At 44.1% G+C, this 24,974-nt stretch overlaps 2 protein-coding genes and 1 long non-coding RNA gene across 3 annotated transcripts; 1 reads left to right on the top strand and 2 right to left on the bottom strand.

Annotated features, from left to right (window-relative positions):
* Nucleotides 1-718: 718 nt before the first annotated feature.
* Nucleotides 719-17,877, top strand: mrps5 (mitochondrial ribosomal protein S5). Its single transcript, XM_076742547.1, has 12 exons — nt 719-776; nt 1,483-1,635; nt 2,761-2,886; nt 4,458-4,571; nt 5,225-5,344; nt 6,760-6,794; nt 13,921-14,011; nt 14,156-14,202; nt 14,621-14,678; nt 16,751-16,813; nt 17,000-17,136; nt 17,251-17,877. Exons 1-12 carry the CDS (start codon nt 728-730, stop codon nt 17,473-17,475), a joined length of 1,218 nt encoding a protein of 405 aa, XP_076598662.1. The 5' UTR covers nt 719-727; the 3' UTR covers nt 17,476-17,877.
* LOC143327906 (uncharacterized) lies at nt 4,269-15,148 on the bottom strand. The gene is made up of 2 exons (XR_013077768.1): nt 13,885-15,148; nt 4,269-8,882 (listed from the first exon to the last, which is right to left on the bottom strand). It is a non-coding gene; the product is annotated as an uncharacterized LOC143327906 (long non-coding RNA).
* A 1,306-nt stretch (nt 17,878-19,183) lies between the features above and the next one.
* On the bottom strand, nt 19,184-24,105 carry LOC143328420 (myelin and lymphocyte protein-like). The gene is made up of 4 exons (XM_076743547.1): nt 23,970-24,105; nt 20,843-21,010; nt 20,598-20,720; nt 19,184-20,028 (listed from the first exon to the last, which is right to left on the bottom strand). The coding sequence occupies exons 1-4, from the start codon at nt 24,060-24,062 to the stop codon at nt 19,954-19,956; spliced, it is 459 nt and encodes a 152-aa protein (XP_076599662.1). The 5' UTR covers nt 24,063-24,105; the 3' UTR covers nt 19,184-19,953.
* Between the last annotated feature and the right edge of the window lie 869 nt (nt 24,106-24,974).

Raw genomic sequence — 24,974 nt, 5'->3', positions numbered from 1 at the left:
AGAAATGAAGAAATGGGACTAGTAAACGTCACAGTGATACAGAGGTGAAAAGTGTGTGTGTGTGTGTGTGTGTGTGTGTGTGTGTGTGTGTGTGTGTGTGTGTGTGTGTGTGTGTGCATGGGCAGGTGTGTGTCATTGATCACTATCCATGTGAGTCAGTGCCAGCAGTAACAGCGGCAGTGTTTTAATGAGGAACAGGATCTGATGGTCTGTGTTGTTTAACAGGAAATGAGAATGAGGAGGAGAAAATTAATGGAGATGAGGAGGAGGAGGATTATTGGAGGAAGAAGGTCAGGACTGAGAAGAAGGATATTTGCACTGCCGTGTTTTTACTTGTCCATTCTAGTCCGTTCTGCTCTGTTCTGTTATATTCACGAAATCCCAAAAGGTTCACAGTGGAGTTGATGTGATTTTGTTTAACTGAAATTTGTCATTTATTGAATTGTATTTTTTTTACATAGTAAAACACTTAATTTTTTTTTTTTTTCTCTCTTTGCTGTTAAGCCTGTCTTGTTTGTTGTCTCACTCTCTGCTTTTTTTTATTTAATTCAATGAACCGTAACTTTTTTCTTTTACAAACCTGTATAGAAACGTACTCCTTAATCTAAGTGTGTATTATGTATTTTCAAAGTTTAGTATAAACCCACATCGTCAATAGTTTCCTATTTTTCAACAGGCATAGTCCAGACGCCTTGTTATCCGTCGAAGGACCCCTCACAATTTCAACATGGCGGCGTCCATTCGGGTGTGCTGTGCCCTCCGCTTAAGACTCGGAGGTGAATTATTTCTCTCTCTTATCCTCCACAGTTTTGTTCAGACAGTTGACTGTTCATATCGGTGTATGTGAGCTGTGTTAGTTGTTAGAAGTGTGGCTGGTTTTGGTCTTTTCTGTGTACTGACCCGGGAAAAGCCTGTTGTTGCTGCAGGGCCGTCATGATAGGGACGTCTAGAAAATAACTAGTTTCAGTGCAGTCAGAATTACGTATCAGCATGCGGTAACAATAACATTTCGGTCCTTACACTGTAGACGTTTATAAAGCATGGAAATGTTAGTAATGTTGCGGGTGATTAATGTATCGTCTTGTTTATGCTATAGAAATGATGCCGCAGTAGCCTTGAAGTGATGTGTGTATGTGCCCCGTTGAACTTCATTCAAAAATGTTTGCATTTAATGTTGCGCTGCTTGTTAGTAACTGTACACACCCCTGAGATTATAATTTAAGACTATCTCCACAATGACTGAGTCCATGCTTTAATTCCGCACACTTGCTAAAACCGGAAAAGCACTTTATTTCGGTGAATGTCAACTTTTATCAGGCTTTACTGTCCTCACTGTCTCTTTCTTCTGTGGGTAGAAAACTGTGTGAACCAACAAAGAAACCTGACAGGTGTATGATGCTGATAAACCTTCATCGCTGTCTTCCTGTGTTAAACCTGCTTGGTGTCATCCACATAATGCTTTGATACGTGTTTCTCCTTCAGGTGCAGCACCACTCCGTGCCATAGGGGGAGCAGTTCAGATATCCCAGTTGGCGAGTCGAGCCTCGGTTGTTTCTCTCCAAAGAAATCCTGCACTTCCACTGTTCCCTGCAACAGCCTGGCAGCAAACCAGACATGGCAGCTTCTTCAACAAGTGTGAGTTTACAGAAAGATTATTTCCAAAATTCCTCGTCCCCACGTTATAGTTTGTCAGCTGCTGGCCATTTTATCTTACAAAATCACCTGTGAATTTTGATCAAATGGTAGTTCATCATTTATTGCTTGAAGATGTTCTTGTTGTCTGTCTAAGAATTACAGCCAGGACTTGATCAGCTTAGTTTAGTTCAAAAACCTGCCTACCAACACCGCTGAAGTCACAGACGTGCTTTCTCTGACCCTCTTCTCCCTTTTAAAATGTTCTTTTTTGCTTTTTCAAACACTGTAAATACACGATGTGGCCCCTCTCCTCGTACTTCTATGTGCTTTCAGTCCGGGCTGTTTTTCATGGTTTTGAGGTGAGATGTTCGGCTGTCACATCTAGATGTGATGACTGGGTGTCCACGTTCTTTTGGCCCTGTCATGTATGTTGGAACTTATTTTCCTGTCAGCAGATGCATGTTGGCAGAGCTTGTTTGGACAAAATGCCAGTTTGGTGACAGTCGTTTTAAATGGGCATATATGGAGCTGTCAAACACTCTCTCTCTCTCTCTCTCTCTCTCTCTCTCTCTCTCTCTCGTCTCTGCCTCGCTCGCTCCCCGGCTCTCTCACTCCTCGTTTTTTTTGTATCTTCTTCATTTGCAGTCGCTGCCTGAGCATTTCTCAGACGATTACATGTTTGGTCTCTGTCAGCACGTCTGCATTGTCATGGCAGGAGTACACAAACACACTCTGTCAAACACTCTTTTAAACCCGTCGTATTCCATTGACTCTGTATCTGAGCTCAGATTTCTCCACAAAGAGTCTTTAGATATTTGCTTTCAGGAGAGTTTTGGTTGTGTTTACTTTTATTGTCCAGGTTTTTTCATTGATGATCATCGGCACCGTTTGACTTCTTGAATCACTCAGTTTGTAGTTTTTTTTTGTTGCTTGGATGTTTTGTGTTTGAACTGAGAGCTCAGCACTGATGAACTATCTGATCTGATCTTATCTCATTATGCTGCCATTGTGTATTCAGCAAAAGTTGGGTGGTGGCCAGATGTGAGCTGTTACGTGTATGTTTGTTCATATGTGTGTGTGTGTGTGTGTGTGTGTGTGTGTGTGTGTGTGTGTGTGTGTATACAGTGACGGCTGAGGAGCTGTGGAAAGGTGTGTTGGCAGAGTCGGGTGCTGGATCCAGGAAGGGCCGAGGAAAGAGAGCCAAACGTAAACTGAAGAGAGATCTGAACCGAGGACAGAGGGTCGGAGAAGGTGAGACATCGCCTGTCTGTCTGTCTGTCTGTCTGTCAGCCGTCTGTCTGTCATGTGATGAGAAACTCTCTTGCAGATGCTGAATTTTGATAAATATGCAAAAACAATTAATTAAACTTGAAAAAAACACTAAAATCTCATACAAAGAGGTGTGTCCTGTTTGTATTTGTACTGTAGTAATAATGTTGGTATTGATTTGAAGTCACTCGGTCACATGACATGAAAGCTGCTGAGAAAAACTGTATTTTCTATTCATCATAATGTTCACTGATATGGTCAGTCAGCACAAAGGCATTGAAATAACAGTGCTTCCTTGTGTTGAACAGTAATTTTTTGATGGTCCCTAAATGAAACCTGTGTGTTAAAGAGCGAGGGCTCCCAGGTGAGCTAATCGACCTCTTGCTGCCAACATTGTGGGAAACTGAGTAAGAGGATGGATCCGGAGTGAATTGTTGAATATCCAGCTTAAAGCTAACTTCTCTGCGGATAATTCTGCTTTCTAAAAGTATTAAAAAAAAGAAGACCTCTGTCGCCTCCGCTCACCGAGCTCTCGTTACAAACTCACACATTTGCCTCATGGATAACGGCCATTCGTCTTTTACCTTCATCTCGCAGACTTTAAGTGTCTCATTCCCGGCTGCCTCCACACTCGAGTGTCTGTGCGCTGGTTTAAGCGCATCAAAGCAGCTGCTGATAAAAGGCACAATAGTTTTAGGGAAAAAAAGCCTTCAACAACAGCTCGATCAATAATACAAAGGTGGCCGCCTGCAGGGAAACTCCTGCACGAGTGTAAACTTTCCTGTCGCTCCGCTTCAAATATTAAAGTTGGATTTTTCACATTATGTTGAGAAGTGCGAAAACGTCTCCTCATTTCTGTGAAGCTGCGTGCTGCTGGACACAACACGCTAGAATATTCATTAGTTGATGTTAACTAATTTATTACTCTGCTCCACTGTGGAGGGGGACTACCCTTCATTCACTCTGCCCGTCCTCGTCTTCCTTAAAGACGAACCATCAGTCTTCATTCGGTCGGAGCGTCTGTCTCGGCCTCGTCAGCCTGTCTCTTCTCTCCTTTGCTTCACTTTCACTAAATGTCTCTAAACGGTCGCTCCTTTACGATCCCTGCTCGTCTGTCTGCGATGTCTCAAATAAATAATCTCATTTGAAGCCAATCACGTGACGCAGCTTGTTGTTGTCATGCAAACTGCTCGTCTTTGTTTTCTCCGTGGTTTGGCTTCCGGCTCGGCTCCGTCCTTTCTCAGTCAAGGTCTTGAAGACGATTACGGTGTGTTCCAGTAAAAACTGAGTCTGTGAGACAATTTAATGAAAAAGTCATCTCCAGATAGCAAGTTTTAAATGATCTGACACCAAATGCATCTGTGTCATATTATCCACATATTTATTTATGTCCCACCTCTGTTGTACATTATTTTGCAGATCTCCATATAAACGGATGAGAATTAAGGTTGGGAAAAGGAGTCGTACTGTGGTATTTTCTTCTCCTGCTCCTCTTGTGTTGTATTTCCCTCATTGTTTTTTTTCCTCTCTTGCTCCGTGTCATTAACCCGCAGGTCGCGGTGGTTTTCTGTGGCCTGGTCTGAACACGCCGGTGATAAAGGACGGGACTGTGCGGTCGATGGCTCGAAGAGGCGAGACCGAGCAGCAGGAGATGCGAGCTGAACTAGGTACAGAGGCAGAATTCACTGAATACACACGACATATTTCAGACACGCAGGTGGACAAAGTGAACATAGATCACCCACCAGAGCTCTTACAGCTACGTAAACACTTCAGACCTCTATGAGTTTATGTTCCCTTATGATCTCACCCAAGAAACTTTGTCCTCAATCCATTTTCCACTTTTTCAGCTTTGTAAAAGCAGCCTGGGTTTTCAGCCATGGTCGATGGTTAGAACACATCCAGCATTTTTTAGCAAAGCCAGAGCAATTATTTTACTGGAAGAGAGTGTTTCCAAGAGCTGCTGCAAAGCAACAGCAATGGTAACGAGGTCTTAAAGAGGCCCCGTGGAGTTTTCTTCCAAATGAATAAAAGTTATGTTTTCATCCAGTCTGACCGAAAACCCGCTGTGTGTGTCCTTGAGGGCCAACAAACGTGTCGAGTGCATTTCCTTCCTCATAAAACATTTACAAAGCAGACTCTTTAAAGCTATTTTAGTCCGTTTGCACCCACGTTTGATAGCTTGCCGTCTTCTTCTCTGCCTTTGTTGGCACATTACCTCTGCCCGTCAGTCAGTGGAATGCTGAGAGGCCATTGGTCGGAAACGAGCGTTCAGTAACTCCAGCTGTGGCCTCTGTGCGTTCTCGGTGTCTCTCTGCAGTGCGAATGAGGGACGAGTGGGAGAGGAGGAAGAAGATGAAGGTGAAGAGGGAACGAGGATGGACGGGAAGCTCGTTGGGGGGCACCAGCCTGGGCCCCCCTGACCCTGGACCCAATGGAGGTAAACACTCACAGTCCAAGCTTGTGTGTGTCTGTAATGCTGGATTTACGTTGCACCAGTCCAGCTGTAGAGGAAGTGATGTAAAAAGAAGAGACAGATGAAGAAATGGAGGAATAATTCAGGGAATCTGCAGCCCTGAGTGTGTGAGAGAGGACGAGAGGCCAGGACAGTATGGTGGCCCATTAGGACTGATGAAGACTTTCTTTAAGTCTAACCCTGAGTCCTTTTATTTTGAAGGCCAGAGGTCCTTTACAGTGTAGCTCAGACCAGTCGTGATGGCTCCATTCCATCCAGTGAGTCAGCTTGCGCAACACTGGGTTCCTGGCACACCTGAATGGAATGCAGCCTTTATTACTGCTGTTAGTCACTCGTGTGGGGTTTCCTGCTGTTAGATGTCACTGTATCTGCTTTGTGTTTGCGACAGTTAGATTCTTCTAGGCTTCAGTGGAGGCTCATAAACAGCCGCCTTCGTCTCCTAACGGGAGGTTTATATCAGGACTTCAGGTGTAACAGGCTGTAATTTAAAGAATCTCTGAAGCCAGCAAAGGTGCATCTGCAGGCTAATCAGCTCTCTTCAGTGCACATAAAGCTGCTTTGAATTCACCTGGTTCTCTGATGCAGCTGCTGGCCTCGGCTCTCAGCCTTGTTACGTTTATAAACTTCGCTGTCAGTTTAGTCCGTTTACCTCAAACTACCGACTGATGAGGGCCGAGGTTACAAAGAACACTTCCTTGCTCCTCTCTCCTCCTTCTTGGTGTTTCTTTGGCATCCTCAGCTCTCTTTTTCTCTCGTTTCCTCTTTACATCTCCTCTCTCTTGCCACTGTGCTAATAAGCTCTCACATCATGAGCCACACTCGCGCTCTCTCTCTCTCTCTCTCTCTCTCTCTCTCTCTCTCTCTCTCTCTCTCTCTCTCTCTCTCTCTCCAGCATGTGCAAACACTTTCTTTTACACACACCTTCATCTGTCGCTCGCGCACAAACGTGCACTGGGCCTGGCGAGTGGGATGTTCAGAGAGCTGTAACTAGGTTGCTTGTCTGTGATCAGGTTTGGTTTCCTACAGATGGTGAGCTAATGTCCCAGCTGAGGTGTGTGTGTGTGTGTGTGCGTGTGCGCGTGCACATGTGTGTGTTTCCTCCTCGGAGCCTTTGAGCCCGCTCTCTTTGTTTGTTGCTAATTGGTTAGCAGTGAACAGGCTGCTGTTGGGAGAGTAACATCCTTCAGAGGTCACTGACAATGAAAAGTGTCAACTCGTTACACTGCTGCAAGGGCTTCTGGGTATTTGTTAGGCCAGCAGGAGCCTGGTTTAATCTGTTTAAAGTGTTTGTGCATGTGTGTGCGTGCGTCCGCCCTTTATGTTTGTGTGTTAAAGCATTTTTTTTTTTTAGCTAAGCGTCTTTGCATCTCTCTCCACAGAAACCTACGAGGACTTTGATTCTCGTGTCATTGAGGTGAGTGTCTCCTTTCCGCTGACAGCACACGTGACCTTTCATTTGTTCATGATAATGTTGATCTTGATGGAGAGTTGGTCTTTTAAACATACCCTCAAATTATATGTGAGTGTTATTGACTTTGAATCTTGCTAGCGTAACGTTAGCTTTCTGCCTCATAGCTGAGTCACATGTAAGGTTCGTCCTATTTACTGGAGTCGTGAGCAGTGTTTCCATTGCATAAGAATGTTATGGCTTACCTTATGGTATGATTGTTCCAGGGGTTAGTCAAACCTTCAGGTGTTACTATGAAAACTGAGTTACGGCTTGTGAAAACCTTCAGATTTGCTCGCAAAATGCATGAAAATATAAATTAAGGAGACAACCGTCCGATATGTTGGCCTCCACGTGGTCCATGAATTCCTGATAATGGACACGTCGTCCTAGAACTGTGCATCACAGGTTTCATTCTAATTTATTTCTTTATATATTCATTTATTTTGTTTTTTATTTCCTAATAACTCTGGTCTATTATTTGTCAGCGCTTCCTGTCAAATAGCCTTGAAAAATCAGCTCATCAAGTAAAATTCAAGAGCAACATTGAAAACTGCTCAAAATATTGAATGAGCACAGTGTCGGGCTGTTAAACATTCATTTTTAATTAAAAGGACAAATGTTATAGCGGTTTAAATAAAATCCTTTCACTTCATTCGGAGCCAAAGCTATTATTTTTAAACCTGCGATAACTGGCCGATAACAAACTCCAGGCGGGGCAGTGACATCTCATCAGCAGTCGCTAAGCGGCGCACAGATGGATGATCGGTTCCTCGTCAGTTAACATCTCTGCTGAGCCGACCAGTACCGGGTCGTGGCCCGGTCACTGTGAAGTCACTGCTCTAACTAAATCGGACTGGACAGAATAATGATGCAGAAAGCCTCCGAGGGGGAAACTGTTTTCAGGAAACTCAAGATGGTGGAAAATCCAGTGTGGCGTGTACACATGGACGGTGTTGGAGGCAAATCTGCTGAGTAAGAATCGCTGCAGTTGAGCAGCGCGTCTTATGTCATTTTACGGCTGCGGTGTCGGGAGACAAGATTCTTCTTTCAGCGTTCAGCTTTGACCTCTAATCTTACTGCTTCCTAATGGTGTAACTATCAAAAAGTCACATTGACGTCTGTGTTTGATGCAAAGCAAATAAAAAATGTCATCGACCTTAAAGCCTTTTAGACCCGAAGAGAAGTCAGCAGGTTGAACCAGTTAGACACTCCGTCATCATGGATGCTTCATTTTGAGTGTGTGTGTGTGTGTGTGTGTGTGTGTGTGTGTGTGTGTGTGTGTGTGTGTGTGTGTGCGCGTGCGTGCGTGCGTGCGTGCGTGCGTGCGTGCGTGTGTGAGATAAGGTGAGCTGTACGGTCAGACTCAGTTCATTTAGATTGTCATCCTGTCGTACTGTATTTTACCTTAATTCAATTAGCACTAATGGACCCTGCTAAACTAATGGCGGTAATGCAACAAGGTCACACACGCACACACACACACAAACACACACACATGCGTACACACAGTAGTTACGTGCAAGAAGACCCAAGCGTGCACGTGCCCCAGACTCACACAAGGATACGCGTGCACTGATTTAATACATGCATAGACTGTCCGTCACACAGTATACATGCACATACGTTGTCAGATGCGTGTGCGTGTCTGTGCGTGCGTGTCACATTAATAGTCTTCCCCAGCCCTCCTGCCTGCATAATTAAGAGTGGTGTCACAGACATTAGGCTTCCCCCTGGAAACTGACGGACGCTTTTATGGTGCCATCTCCCTCTATAAATATATTCTGGGTGTGTGCGCGTGTGTGTGTGTGTGTGTGTGTGTGTGTGTGTGTGTGTGTGTGTGTGTGTGTGTGTATGTGTATGTGTATCTGGGTGTGTGTGCACCACTATAAATTCAGGCCTAATGAAATGAAAAAGGCTTACTGGAATAAAAGGCTTGTCTCCCAAGGACGATAACGCCAGCATTCCATTAGTGAACGCATCCAACAGGAGGAACAGGGAGGGAGGAGGAGGAGGAGGAGGAGGAGGAGGAGGGAGGGACGGCGACAGGGAGAGCTGGAGGAAGAGTGGAGGGGAAGTTGTGAGACTAAGTTAGGAAGTCTGGAGGTGAGAGAGAGAGAGAAAGGACAGTGAAAAGAAAGTAAAGAGAGGAGACAATACAAGACGTTATGTGTCATTAATAGAAAGTCTTTAACTGCTTCAGTGATAATGATATAAAACAGATTTTTTAGTACTGTTGGTGATAGTTTAGGTACAGATAAAAGCAGAAAATGCTGCTTTTTTCATACCTTTGTTTGAGGAATATCAACATGGTTTTTCTACAAAACATTTTATTTTTTTAAGTCATTAATGGACAGAATTCGGCAGGAGCTTTAGCGAGATGAGAGAGAGAGAGCGAGGGATGACCGAGAGGAGAGGTAACCGTAAAGAAGAGAGAGAGAGGAGAGTTAGTGCGACAGGGAGAGAAGTGATGTTCATGGCTGCTCTCCAGGTACCAGCAGCCACTTGGACAGGACTCAGTGATTTCATTAACAGAGATGGAGCGTTGTCAGTGTCAGAACAGGAGTTTTTGTCTTTTTTTTCTGTCTCTCCGAAGTCAACAACCTTGAAAGTTTTGCTGAAAGTAAACAGACAGCAGGCGGCACGAGAGCGGCTTCGTACGAACTTTCAATTGGATTAAATGTTGTGTACAAAACTCAATACCTTAAGTGAAATTCACCAAAAAAAAGACGTGCTTAAGTTTATTTTGGTGGCAGTAAATGACACTAAATTGCACATTTAGTTCACAGTGAAGATGTTTTTACAGCAGTGTTCTCACAAACCTTCATTTCGTGTCTGAACGCTGTTTTAAGATAATTATCAAAAGACAAATTCACATGAGTTCAAGTTATTTTGGTCTTGTTTTCTCGTTATTTACAGTCACTCACAGGTTTACTTTGCGTGATTGATCCCTGAGCCAACATGGCGGTTGTTTTTCTGCTCAGTGGCCATAGTCGGCAGTCTGTCACGTCATTTGAACCAACACGCTCTGGCACGGAAACGTATTTTCACTCTGCCTCTGAGTCATATCTGGTGACAGCAGGTCAGAGATCTGTGGGTGCAGGATCCTTCTAAAACAGTGAAATCAGACAGATTTTTAATGTGACACTCTCACTTCTGCAGTCTGTCAGTCGGCCGGATTCCTCAAAAACACTGACAAAGACTTGGTTGCAAATCCTAATAGCAAGCCTATAGTTTACCTGTTTTATGCACAGTTCATGCATTTTTTGGCTGAGGTGGAAAAGTGCCCATGAATATCCATTCACGTGAGTTACGTTCGCTAAGTCGGAACGTATTCAGCAAAGGTGTTTCCATCTCCCGTTCAGTGATATTTCAAAATGCACATAAAAACACCTTGATGACAGCGTGGCTGCTGTTCACACAGATCCTCACGGGGTCTGCTTTGAGTTTAAAGGTGCATCACACAGGCAGAGCACAGGGCCCGGCTGTTTAACTCTTAATTCACAAGCTAAGGAAGCAGAAAAGACCTCGATAACGACCCCACGGAGGTGAAGTACCGGGCCTCCGTGCCAGTCAGTCAGAGCTGAAGAAGCCCTTCAGATGAAAGGCTAAAGGTTTTGGAGTGTCTGCAGCAGCTGCCCGACATTCAACCCTCGCTGGATAACCACCACCTGGATGACTGAGAATCATCTCAGACATCCAAGGAAACACACAGCAATGTCAACATGCAGACATGAACAATTAAGAGGCGCAGGCCATGGCGATAAGCAGGCTGTGACGTTAAGTACATAGAGAATGGATGTGAGGTTTGTAGAAAGAAATTAACGTGATAATTCTACAAGGATTTAGCCTCTCCAGCAGCGTGTTTCCCGCTGTGCAGGAGTAAATCAACTCCTGACACCGAATAGTGTCAGGAATGGTGTAAAGAGTCAAGATGTCGACTTTAAATCCAAGTGAAAGTCAGAGAAGTGTTTAGCGTTGGCGGAGGTTCGTGCTCTCAAAGCGCCTTCTGCTTCCATGTGGCGAAGACTCCTCCCCTGCGCTGCAGCGCAGACAGATCCAGAGCGGGAGCCGAGCGGCAACAGATTGAGAAAATAAGAGATGAAACAGAAGTGAGAGCGAGCTAGAAGCATCCTCCCACCGCCGTGCTGTCGCTCATCCGGCGGAGAGAAAACTCAGCCCATCTGCTCGGCCGCCAAAAACTGCTGCATCTCCTCCGAACGTGACGAATGTGAAGCCAGAAGCCGAACATCACGTACGCCTCTTACAGAAGCTGGCTGCACGTGAGGCACACTGAAACATGAGAGTTAATGAATTTGGATATACAAAAACAGTGCGTGGGCTCCCATCTGGTCCGGGTCCCTCCTGGTCCTGAACTACACACGCACACAGATGCTCCACTGACAGCAAGAAAGGATGTGCCGCTGCCCTCCTCCACAGGTCTGCAGCCACATGTTTGTGTACATTTTGCACCGGAGAAAAATAAGAAGTGTTAAGTGTGTGGAGGCTTCTTGTGGAAGCATTAGGCCCACTTGTGTGTGTGTGTCCTGCAGGGTTGTGTTTTCAGTGTTTTGGTGTTTGCTGCTACCCTGACCCCAATCCTTCTGCCGCGGCCCTGCAGTCAAATTCTAAATCCTTCACTGAAATGTGTGTGTTGCATAACGGGTGACGCTGAAGGCGCGTCTTGACTTTGAAGTTCCCTCGGCTGAAACTCCACGCTGTTCTGTCACTTGCGCTCTCCGTCGGGGACGAAAGCATCGAGGTGAACTGTGTTGCTTTTTTGTTTTTTGGGGGTTTTTTTTTGTTTGTTTTTGGCCTAGTTAAGTCCCCAAAAGGCGACTTGTGGTCCCTGCACACTCTGCCCACTGAGACGCACGAGGCAGTGGACGCAAACAGACACACCTGGATCCTTTCGGTCGGCGCGATGAGGCGTTAGCACGTGCTTGTTCTGCTGAATTTGCCCAACTTCAGTGGACATTAGGACAACCAGACTGAGGAAGGTCCCCGTGCAGGACTGGTGCACCTCCTCTTGGAGGAGAATATGCCTGTTGTAGAAGTTTGATGATGGAGGTTAAGTTCTGTGCTTCTGATTGTGGATTTCTTTTTTTTTTAATTGGTTTTATCGTCAGCGTGCCTTTATAAAGGGATTTCCTTTCAGTCTCTCACTCACATACACACACACACACACACACACACACTTTCTCTTTACTGTTTCTTTTTATTTTCTCTTGCTTATTTTTCTGCCTCCTTCACACACACACACACACACACACACACACACACACACACACAATATGAGCAGCAGAAGCGTTAAAGTCTTCAAAGTAATAAAAGTCATGTTTGCTTTTGTATGTTTTCAGCAGAATATATAAATATTGGATGACAGATGTTCCTGAATGCATTATCACGCCCTCACTCGTCCTCCCACCTCGCTCGCACACGCTAGATGTTCCTGTATTTGTGTGGACTTAAAGCTGTACGTCGGCTGAGTTCAGTACAAAGAACCGCATCAACAAAACTGATAAAGGCACAAAGTCAAAACCCGCTGACACACAGCCGTGACAGCCACGCGGCTCCAAATGGCACAAAAAATAAACCTGACAGTCTTTATGGAATCACATTGTTTATGTTAAATATCATCCAATCAGTGCTGAAAACGAATCGATACCTGTCGCTGTGGGCTGCGGATGGTGACTGTGATGGGAAAGGTGTCACCTGTAAAGCACATCAGCAGCTGAAGAACAGATATTTCCCTCGCTGTCTTTTTTTTTTTAGGGTCTTCTGCCCCCGAGTGGCCGAAAAGAAAAAACGGATGAATGCAGTTTTAAATAGAAAATGATGAAGTAGTTACAGTGGAGTCAAACGCTTAAAGCTACTGTGAAACTGGAGTTTTTGTTCATAGGACATTACGCGAAGCAGAGGCATAAAAATATCTTCTAATCAGCGCTCTAATTATCTTAATTAACTCAGCTTAATTAGCTCATGAGTATAACTGGATAGTTTTATTTATCATCGTGACGTTCTGTGTGTGTGTGTGTGTGTGTGTGTGTGTGTGTGTGTGTGTGTGTGTGTGTGTGAGGGGGTCAGCAGTTTGCTCATCCATTATATTATTATAAGACACACTCATTTTCACACAACACACTCTCTTCTTGTCATATATTTACAGTTTTCCCTCACACACACACACACACACACACACACACACTCATTCTGTCTCTGCTGTCTCCTTCTTCTTCTCTGCTTTTCTTCTCCTTGTTTCTTCTCACCTTCGTTTTCCTCGTCTTCATTTTCTCATCTAATTCTTTTCATGTCCTCTTTTCGTCTCCTTGTCTCTGAACTCCCTTTCCCTCTTCCCTTCTTCTCTTTTGCTTTCCTCCTCTCTCTCTCCTCCACCCCTCCCCCCTTCCCAACCCAGTTCTCCACCTTTCTTTCTCTCCTCCTCTTTGCTGTCTTCTTTCCCCTCTCCATCTGTTACTCCCTCCCACCCTCTCCTCTCTCACCTGCTCTTTCCTCCTTTGTCTAATCCATCACCCTCCTTCCACTCTAGTCCTCTGCTCCTCCCTCTGCTCTGTGATGTATGAATGCTGCCCCCTGCTGTTCTCAAAGTCATATTGCAGATAGTTGATCAACTAATGCTGCACAAGGGAGGTGCGTGTGTGTGTGTGTGTGTGTGTGTGTGTGTGTGTGTGTGTGTGTGTGTGTGTGTGTTCATTCATTTGTTTGTGTGTGTGCGCTCTGTTTACTAACAGATCGATGAAACTCACTTAAATCTGGAGAGGCATTCTGGTCTGGATTGACATCACACACATACACTCGTAGTAAAAATCTGTTATAGTGTTACAACACACACTCACACACACACACACTCTCTCACTCTTTTTGGCTTAACAATGCTTAACACTGAGAGTAGCTGCTGTTGAGCTCAATTGCTCAGTGTAGTTTTTTATATCTTGTGCTCTTAATTTATTTTGTAACTACTTATTTTTGAAGTTACAAGAGCAATGACCAATATCACACACACGCACGCACGCACACACAGTTGTGCTAATTGTCATACCTGAGTGTGTAACATGAAGGTCTTCGTTGTTTGCAGGTGAAGACTGTGTTCAACATGACGGCCAAGGAGGGCAGGAAGCGATCCTTCAGCTGTCTGGTCGCTGTGGGAAATGGCAACGGAGCAGCAGGTTCGACACCCGAAAAACATGCCGCCTGCCTTCAGCCTCCACTGCAGAGGCTGCTGTAGCAGCTACGTGTCTGTTGTCCTCATGCTACAGTGTTCATGTAGTTTTCTAATCAGTAACCGTCATTTAACTCCGTCCCTCCTCCAGGCTTCGCGCTGGGTAAAGCGACAGACAGGATCACAGCTCTGAGGAAGGTGAGACCTTTAATCCAATCAATGAGTCTGTTTTTGTGTTAATATCCCCACTGTGTGCAGCTCCTGGTTCTTAAAGTCAGGTAAAATTGAGTCTAACTGAGTGATGAAACAGCATTTAGGCTGTGACAGGACTCCTCATCTCCACTGAAACCCAGAGTACAGATAGCTTCTCTGCTGTGCTCCTTTACTTCCACTGATTAAACCACATCACGTTTCATTGGTCCACATTTCCATGTCTAAAATATTAGCCTCCTAATTCTGGTAAATCAGAGAAATGACTCAGTAAACTGAGCTGAGGACACTTTACAGCCTGTTAACACAGTATAATTCCACTATTCCATAAACTTCCCAGTGAAAAGCTAATGCTAAAGACGCTAACGGTCAGTGTGTTTGTGTGTCTGTCATCTGTGATCTGCAGGCCAAGAACAGAGCGATCCACTACTTGTACTTTATAGAACGATACAACAACCACACCAGTAAGTGACTGCGTGTGTTTCATCACCCCGTCTCCTTCACTGACTCTCTCCCTCCTCCTCCTCCTCCTTCGACTGCTCCTTCACGTCCTCCCTTGTTCTCCGAAGAGCCACTGGTTCCTTCTACCTCTCCCTCCATCTCCTCCTCCCCTCCATCCTCCATCCTCCTCTTTGGTCTTCTCCCCTCTTGTCCTCCACTGTCCCCTCGTGTCACCCGTCCGTCCTCATGCGAGCCTCGTAACGTTGAAAGTGGATTTGTGAGGAAAGGTATCAGAGTCCACTTGCACCGCTCGTACTTTCTTATTGTAAAACGCCATTTGGCTGCTGCCGCCGGAGAGCAAAGCCAGAAAGATTAATGTGTGCGTGAGTCATCAGCCTCCACCGCGCCCACCGGAGGAGAACGTTAGCTTCCTGCTTTGGCTTGAGACCAGACGAGATGTGTGTGTGTGTGTGTGTGTGTGTGTGTGTGTGTGTGTGTGTGTGTGTGTGTGTGTGTGTGTGTGTGAGGTCCTGTATTTCCACCCAGTTTGAGCTCAAAACTGTGGTATATTTAATTCACAGGGAAAAAAAACAGTCCAATCCGTCATGCCAGCTCTCGCCGCGCGGCCATCTGCAACCTGTCTGCGCCGTCATTTGATTGGCTGTTTGTTTACTTCTCGGTCAGATAGCTTCTAGATCGTTTTGTCATCCCTGCGTCACCTTTGCCGCTCACTCACTCGCTGAAGCCGGCGAAGTCGTTCGATTTTCCGCCCATCTGTTGGTTTGACAGTCGATAAGATATCCGCAGAAGTTAGAATCCAGCGGCCCGTTCGCCTGCAGGCTGTAATCACTCAGGTTTTTGGTGACGGTCCAGATCTGGGATCTCTTCCACCAGATGATCAACGGCTTTTCTAAATGGAAATCATTAGGGAGGCTGCAGGTTTGTAAGGAGGAGAATTGTTCAGATCTGGCAGATGTTGGAGCTCCGCTGACCTTCCAGTTGTTGTTGTTGGCACCAGTGTCTCACTGTCCCAGCGCGAGCGTTACTTACTGAATATTCATGTGGCTTCACTGGTGGTCAGCAGAAAAAAATGAACAACACAAAGCCAAAACGAATCTGAATACATTTTGAATGTGGCAGCGTGTTTGGAGGGTCCTGTTTTGGACATTTTCCACCTTTTGCAGGACAAAGCGAGACCTTTTGGACTGAAAACCAGCCAAGCAAACAGTTTCCAGTCCTTTTCCTTTTAGCTTTAAAATCATTTTTTCAGTTTAGAACTGGAGCCGATGACTGGAAACCAGTGAAAACACTCACAGTTACTGGAAGAGGTGGAATTTGCCTCTTTTTTTTTTTCTGTTGGCTTTGACTTTGTCGCTGTTTGGATCTGTGAGTCACACAAAAGACACACACACACACACACACACACACACACACACACACACACACACACACACACACACTCTTCCAAATGAACCTGGACCTCCTGCAGCAACGGCAAATGTTCAGCTGTGTGTGTGCGACATTTAGTTTTGCATTTTAGATTTCTTCACCCAGCGGGGATGTGTCCTCTGAGCACCAAATGTTCCACTTGTTTTACTGCATCTCATCCATCCTTCCCACCATCCATAACTTCTTCCTCCGTTATTACCGCGGCGTCCAAGTACCAAACCTGATTCATTAAGTGTATTAAATTCCAACCGGATGTCTAGAGGATGCAGGGAACTCGGCCAGAGGTGTTTGAAGAGTGATGTGACTCGAGAAGAAGGTTTTAGCCTGAAGCTATGCAGTTTTCTCAGGCGTCACTCAGCAGCACGCAGCTCAGCTCAGGCAAGCTGAATAACTTATTAGCCACAGCTGCTGCAGCGAGCAGGAGGCGCTGGCATGTGGAAGGACATCTGGTGGGCAGGTAGAGAAGCCCAGGACCTGAGGGAGGACAGGAGAAAAGATGCAGAACAAAACACAAGCGGCTTCGCTTGGAAATGGCACAAAACACGTGAAAATAATTAGACTTTTTGGGGTAATTTTGTCTGTTTATCATGTCGCTGTTTGTTCTCTCTCCGCTGAGTGTAATTAAGTTTTTTTTTCTCTCTGACAGTTTTTCATGATATTGACTCCAAGTTCAAGAGGACAACGCTCCGCATTAAGAAACAAAACCAAGGTGCATCTCGACTCATTAAGCTTTTAGTCGAAGGGATAACGGTTGATGTTAGTGTTGAGGGAAGGCTGTAGCTGGTTGTCTTTCATATCTCTGGTTGTGTGTTTCAATATCACACTTTATATTAATATTATAAAATGATATTTACTCCAATCATGGTGAGCTCCATGTTTGATTCTGTGTCTGCAGGTCACGGTCTGCGCTGCCACCGGGCCGTCATCACTCTGTGCAAGCTGATCGGCATAAAGGACATGTACTGCAAAGTAGAAGGGTCTGTCAATCTCCTCAACATCACCAGGGCCCTCTTCACTGGCTTAGCCAATCAGGTGAGGTCATCTCGGCGTAGTGGGAGGGATCTGTAGCTCCTGGGTAGTGTGAGTTCAGAGCCTGTAATCGCTCTTCTCCCTCACCTCCTGTCTTTGTCTCCCTCCACCCTACAGGAAACCCACAAGATGCTGGCCGACAAGAAGCAGCTCCACGTCGTCGAGTTCCAGTCGCATCGAGGCCTGCTGCCCACGGTGGTGGCGAGTCCTACAGACGGTGCACGAAGCGACCAGGAGACCAAAAACGAGATCCCCGACACCCGTCTGAACTGGGACGAAGTACAAGCCTCACAGGGAATCAAACGCTCCATCTGGGCGAGCGTCAAACGCACTATCTGGTAGTGTGGGGGCGGGCTGATGACTGGACGGGTCCGTCTGATTGGACTGATAGGGGCCGTGACTGTCAGACTGTCTGACGTTTGGCTTTGATGAGAAAAGCTGAAAATATGTGTGAAATAAGAACTTTTTTTTCTCAAGCAGTTAGCATTTTCTGTTAATAACGTCCAAATGTTTCGTCAACCGAGGACTCAAGTTACATGTTTCTCAAGGTGAAGACATCTCATTAGAAAAGATACACCCAGAGAAAAACAACACTGACACCCTGACAGAACTGAAATATTAGTGTAAAAGATATCAAAGTTGACTGTATATCTGTAAAAAAACATCTTCTGCTTTGTCGTCCATGTGGAATTGTTGCAAAATACAGTATGTGCTAAGGAAATAAAGTACAGACCTGTGAACACATCCTGTCTCTGCAGCTTCAAGTTGTTTCTGTAAAGTAATGAACTCTGACAGCAGGGACGTCTTGTTCTTCTCCATAAGAGAAAGGTTGATCATCAGCATAATGCGGCTTTATTCATCCGAGCTGATCATCACAATGAGCCACTGATTGGACAAACAATGAACTAAATGACTGATATTAACTTCTCTGCGAGACTTGGGAGGTTCAAAAATCAGATTCATGAATGTATGTTCTGTGAATGTAATAAAATAAGGTGCAAAATTAATGTATTTGCTCCTTATTTGGTTTAAATGTAGGGTTTCTGCCTAGTTGTAGCCGGAACCAGACTGAAGAAACACACTGACAATCAAGAATAAAATAATTTTTTCCAGTTGTTGAAGCATTCCCACCTCAGTTTTGCAAGTTTCCATAGATGCTCAGACACAGTTGAGGTGTTGTTTGCCATGAAAACCCACCATCTAACGAAGCTGTTTGGAGGTTGTGAGCGTGTCATTAAGAGGCGAATGGAGCAGAGTGGCATCAGACATGTGAAGGCCAACCATTTGCTGGTACTGACAGCTTTGCTAGATTGTGGATTTTCGGGCCACACAGCATGTAATCTTCAGCGGTGTCAGCCGGTAAATCAAGCGAAGGACGGCCCGGGTCGACCAGCATCACCCTGCGGCCTCAGTGCTGTACTATCACCACGAGGATCATCATCGCAGCTTCAATAAATCCTGTCAGTCAGAGCTGATATCCGTCCAATTTGTTGCCTCCATCTGTTCAGCTACAGCCGACGTATCTGCAAGTGTAGCATGAAAGATTTCATTAAGCTCCACGCGGGTGCAGCCATCGTCAGTCAGGCCAAAGCAGTAGAGTCCAGCCCCGGACTTCTGATGGATGAACTCACAGGTTTACTGAGCAAGGTGCGCTCTGAGTGAATGAGAGTGTATATAAATAAAAGAAATACAGAAAAATGTGTGAATAAAGGAATAAATAATTAATATACGACAACATATGACTACACAAATTTTACATTTCTATATATAATGTCTCATTTAATCTATTATCATTATTATTATTGTTATTATTATTAGTTAATTATAAGTATTCATGTACTCATGTTGAGTTTCAGATTTCTAAATGTGAAAACTTTTGTTCAATACACACTTGAGTGTCTATGAAAACTAAAAATGAGTCCGTGGATCAGTGTGGAATGAATGTTTCAGGGAGGAAATAAAACAACAAGCACTCCATCATTTTTTCATCTGTATCTTGTTTTAATCTTGAATACAAAAATGGCAAAACTATACGAGTTTCAGCCCGAGGTCTCATACCTAAAAAATGCAATTCACCATCTTTTATGTGCTGATGATTTGTTGGCATTAATTCAGTTTGACAGAGAAAAAAAACAATTTGCAGCTGTTCTACAATAGAAATCTTAAAATCAGTGAGAAGTATTTTACAACCTGCAACAAACGTCTCATCTCATCACACATCACAAAGGGAGGGAGGGTGACTCCGACTGAAGCGAGGCGAAACTCACCCAAATCACAAAAAAGACAGATTTTCACACCTGTCTCTCTTTTGTTTTTTTGAAATCTCATCCATCACTGTATAAATAAACCAAATTCAATGTTTCTTTCAAAAAAGGCTAAAAAATGTGAGACCTTCTCTCATGTAATAAAAGATCAGTGGCTAAAAATGATTTGTGCTTTAAAAAAAAAAAGAAGAAAGACAAATATATTTCTTCTGTTGAGCTCGTCCGAAACAACATTTTCTCTAAGAGCAGATGATATTTCTGGGATTCAGCTCTTCATTTGCTTTCATTACTCACGCTTTGATTTTATTTCATGGCGCTTCTTCGCAAATCCTCACTCAACCTTCACTGTGACATTAATAAATGAATGAACGAGGCTTTAAAACTCAGAGAATTTGAATTCCACCAGGTTGATGTCACTTGTGGGTAATTCCACCTTACACACACACACACACGCACACGCACACACACACACACACACGCACACACACACACGCACACACACACACACACAGGCACAGTACTTCTCGGACACGCAGGTCTGTGATTCAGCGTCGATTCAGAAGATTTTCCACCGGATGGAGGAGAGGATGGCGTGGATGAAGTAGAGGAGTGTGGCCACGAAGGCGAACACCTGAGACACACACACACACACACACAAATAAAGGCTTAAAGCAAAACTGCGCTCTTTGCTTATAGGTAGGTGGATAGCTGGTTAGCTTATCTTAGCATAGCATAAACTGGAAACTGAGGGAAACAGCTAGCCTGGCTCTAACCTAAAATAAAATCCAGCTAGCAGCACCTCTAAAGCGAAAACTCAATGGTAGGCTAATTTCTGGCTTTGCTAGCTTACTAGCTAACCTCTTGGAGTTATGTATGGATTAAAAAAAGAGATGTAGCATGTTAATTGGTGGATTTTAGAGGTGCTGCTAGCTGAATTTTGTTAGCTTTCAACCAGAGCCAACCACAGCTAGGCTAGCTTTTTCTCCCTGTTTCTAGTGTTTGTGCAAAGCTAAGCTAACTGGCTGTAGATTCATATTGGCAGCACACTAATTAGCATATATTCCAAGATGCTGAGTTTTTCCTTTAAGCTAAATGCTGCAGCTGCATGTGAAGAACATCATGCCGTAGACACTGCGGCTGTTTGTTATTTAACATCCAGCGCTGTCAGCTGGAGTTTTTACAGGATGAATCAGTTCTCACCACAGCAGCGATGTCAATCTGGTAGGTTTTGAGTGTGCCTGATTTGTTCTTGAAGGTGATGTAGGCCAAAATCACCCCTGCGCTGAGGTAGAAGAACGCCGCCAGGCCGTGGTAAGCAAAGTCCTGGACACACATATACACACACACAGATGAAATAATATTAACAACATGGCCACAGCCCATCACTCTTTCTCTCGGTTTTATCTCCACTTTCGTTCATTCTCTCTCTCCCTCTCAGGTCTTACAGCAGTAGCCCAGCCAGGGCTGCTCCTATGACCTCCAGCAGCGAAGATGATCATCCAGAGGAAGGTCATGACGAAGCAGAAGACGGAGACAAACATCACCCAGCCCAGAGGGTTCGGCGGTTCCACGTGGGTCGACGCCACCAGGATCCACACCAAGCCACCAAACACCTGCAAAGAGGGAGGCAACGGTGCAGATGGTACTGAGGTTTTTGAGATTTAGAGTATTTGTTTGTGCTAAACTGACATTAAAATGCCATTAATGGGTGACTCCAGCGATTTAGCATTGCAACACATTTTATCCAAATTTTAAAGTAATCCATCTGATAGCTGTCGAGACATTTCACTCAAAATCACAATTGTCAACCTTACGATGGGGCTAGATGAAAAGACATTATTGTAGATTATTTATATATGTATAGACTAGAAGCCATGTGTGTGCAGTGAGTGTCAGGAAAGTTGTAAATCACAACAAACTGTCCAAAACAAAGTTAAGACTCTGTTCTTCATTGTCATCAACTCTTGCAATCAGTCTGAAATGACTTGCTAAAGTGAAGGTTTTTTTGTTCCTGCAGGCATGAATCCCTACCAAAATGACTGCCATGCATATTTACGAAGTCAAATCGGGAAAAGAAGCAATCCCTGTTTGATTTGTCTCCTGAAACCACCTTGTTCATGACAGTTCAGACACAGATGAATGAAGATGCAATTGAAAATAGAGAAGGTGTGTGATGTTATAAAAAGCCTGAATCTGATTCCGATGAAACAGCTTTTCTGTCATGATAACAGTGAAAAGACCGGTCCTCCTTTTGCTGTTTAGGCATCCATCACTACCATTATTTTGACTTCAGCAGCGTTTAATAGGTCACCTGTGTTATTGATGAAACATCGCCTGAATGCAGGCCGAGTTACACAGACACAGATGGATCAAATCCTTTAAAAAAAAAAAAAGACTGAATTTGTTCTTAATGCTACGTCTAAGCGTTAATTTTTCAATGTTGTCGTATTAAAGTCAAGAGCTCTTTCTCAAGAATCAACAAACTAAACTTACACCGAACAGGCAGCAGTGTGTGAAAGCAAAAATCTAAATTAGACCAACATGAAAAAGCTGTCAGAACACAGTCAGTGAATTACAAATCAGCAGGAGCAGAAACCACATTTGTCTAATCACTGATAAAACAAACATCTCTCTTTACGCTCTCTATATGTGTCTGAGCGCAGGGTGTGTGCTGTTTAGTTTGTGATAACCACATCCCTGTCGTCTAAACTCTCTGGAATTCACGTACACCATGTCGTGCCCCGCCTGGCTGATGATGATATGAGGGTCTACATGTGAAGACGCATCATGTCAGATTTCATGGTTCAGACCCAACTTTGGCACAAAATCAGCTGTCGTAAACATAACAATAATAACCGATTCCTCTTTGAAATGCACTTCATTTGCCTGAAGCTTCTATAACAATAATATTCCCCCTCATGGTGAAAGGATGTCGTCACTCCTTTAAAGAATCACATTAAAGATCAAAGAAGTTTTACTGCAACACACCACAAAATAACCAGAATACACTAATTCTTCAACTTTGAATTACAGGAAATTCAAGACAATGACAAACTTTCTGTTACTTTCAGCTGCTAAACATCGAGAAGGCTGTTAGAGAAAGCCTCAAGCTGGAGCCTTGATTGTGTTCTAGACTTCATTACACAGTATGAGTGTGATCTAAAGGATGATAAAGACGAGGCATGACCCTCTCTCGGAGCCTAATCAAACATTTATTCAAATAAAAAAAAAGGTTTCGTTCTCGCAGCCTTTAAAGGATACGCACAGCACCAAATGGATCACAAGCAGTGTGCAGTTTAAACACTGAAATGGTATCTGGACGGTTAACTTACAGCCTGTTTAAATGTGGTTGAAAAGATGAGGTTACATATAACTGCTGCTTCAGCTGCAATAATGAGGATCTTAAAGCATGAGCTGTGGCCTCAGGCACATGTGAGAGAGAGGAAAAAGAAAAGTCTCTGAAAATAAAACAAAAAGTACTACTGGTCACCATAAACTGTGATAAATGTGCTGCTCACAGACGTGTGTCATCCACATGTGTGATGATGACAGTACAGGAACATGCTGCACCTGGTCAGGTAAGAGGCATGCACCCCCAAAAATCTGTTATATTTGTTATAATAATAATAATTTTGCATTCATGTCTTTATTTCCTTAAGATGAAATTTGTGAGAAAATGTGAGAAAATGCAATTAGAATAAACTTTGCTTACAATGCAAACAGATGCTGTTGCTATAATGCCAGATTTTATTTATTTATTTGCGTCTTAATAAAATGCAATTTAGAGTTTTAAGGGAGGATCAACGACATGAAACCTGCGACCTCATCACAACCCTTCCCTTGATAAATAAAAGCTCAAATAAACATCCTCAAGTTCAATTCGCTTCTCAGACAAATGCAGTGAAACACTTTCCTCGGTGCAGTTGTTTTCCCAGCGGTCATATGAGCAGTTTCTATCTTTTGTCATCGCTCTGGGAGAAGAAGAGTTGACCGCATTCTTTGTTGGATCAGTAGCACTGTGATACAATATGAGTGAAATGTGAGATGCGAAAAGACGCAGGTGCTCCTCCCATGTGAGGAATATGTTTCATCATCTCCCGTTTCACCAAAATGCACATTTTTGTTCGGTTCAGAGAGCTCAAAATCAAACTTCACCTACATCATTTTTATTTGGAGATTTACCAGCATGAAATTAAAACAAATTCTGGCATCATGGAGTTATTCCATCATGCTGGCATGAGATGAAGCAGGAGAATTTATATTATAATCTGCATAAATGACACATATTTGTGGGTAAAAAAAGCTGAGGCTCAAAACAATTATTTAAATTTTCTGAATCACATGCATCATTTTGTAAGAGTGCATGACTTGTTTTACTTTACAAAAAAAATAGGTTCATTGTTGCCATGAAACAAATTAATGACAGCTTGTTGCAGTATTTGTTGCACTTCAAATCATTTCAGCTTAATAAACGTTTTTAAAACAGCTCAGTTTTAAGAATCGACCCAAAATGGAAAGAATCCCCTCATAACTGACTCCAAGGTCATCTACCCTCTGTCGCTGCCCACTCACCAGTTCAGGCAGGTAAAATATATCCGGGGCCGTGGTGCATATCCCCAGTCCGCTGGGCAGGCTCCCCATAGGCTGAGCAGTAGTTGCAGCCATCTCTGCCTGTTCGTTCTGCCGGGGCCGAGTCAACAGCGAGCGACCTGCCCTCTCCTCTGAGCTCAGAGAGCGGCGGCAGGTGTTTCTGACTCTTATAGGGAGGCTCAGTCGGCAGACAAACCCGTTCTGCTATTGTGGGTGAAAGATCCCTTCCCACAACAGCTCCTTGCACCACCCTTCGTCATCCGGCACCCAAGGCTACCTGGTGTTTAATGTGAGCTGCTGACCCGTGAAGGGATTTTGAAACAGCCTAAAGAGGAATTTTGTGCCCCGAGGCTGCTGTTGAACCCGTGCAGCTGAAATATGGACAATGTTGCTGCTGTGTAAAGAAATATCTCGCTGAGTTTTAGGCTAGGCTAACTTTATAATCCTTACATTGTGTTAGCTGAGTGCCTGCAGCCTGTATTTGTATTGCACACAGGGGCTATTACAGGTGTTTCTTTTCCAAATATAGATGCTGCTGATTGGCTTCATGGGTGAGGACGCTTCATTTCAACCACTTCAACCTCACAGGCACTTCAGCAGGCCCACACAGATTGACTCTTTTTGATTTTTATGTTAACACTCGATCAAATGAGTCACTCGTGGTCCCAAACCCACAGAGGATTATCACTCCTCCTCAGCTTGTGGGGCGTTTTAGCCTCTTTCAGCTCATTGTTTTGCATTTAGGCCACAACTTACAATTCAAATGTAAATAAGCTGCTCGCTTACATGCATCAACACTGTTTTTTGTTTTTTTTACATGCAGGGATAGTTAAATTATTGGATATTTGTAAAGCCACTGTGTCGGGTATGCTATCCCAGAGAACTTGTGTCCTGGGGCTATGTAATACCAACACCACCTACCTGACAGCACACTGGTTTGATTTCAATGGCAAAGACAAAGATATTTTACAGACTGAAACCTGCCAT

Source organism: Chaetodon auriga, chromosome 11 (genome assembly GCF_051107435.1).
Source record: "Chaetodon auriga isolate fChaAug3 chromosome 11, fChaAug3.hap1, whole genome shotgun sequence".
NCBI classification, from domain to species: domain Eukaryota; kingdom Metazoa; phylum Chordata; class Actinopteri; order Chaetodontiformes; family Chaetodontidae; genus Chaetodon; species Chaetodon auriga.
This window is presented reverse-complemented; position numbering and strand designations above follow the sequence as displayed.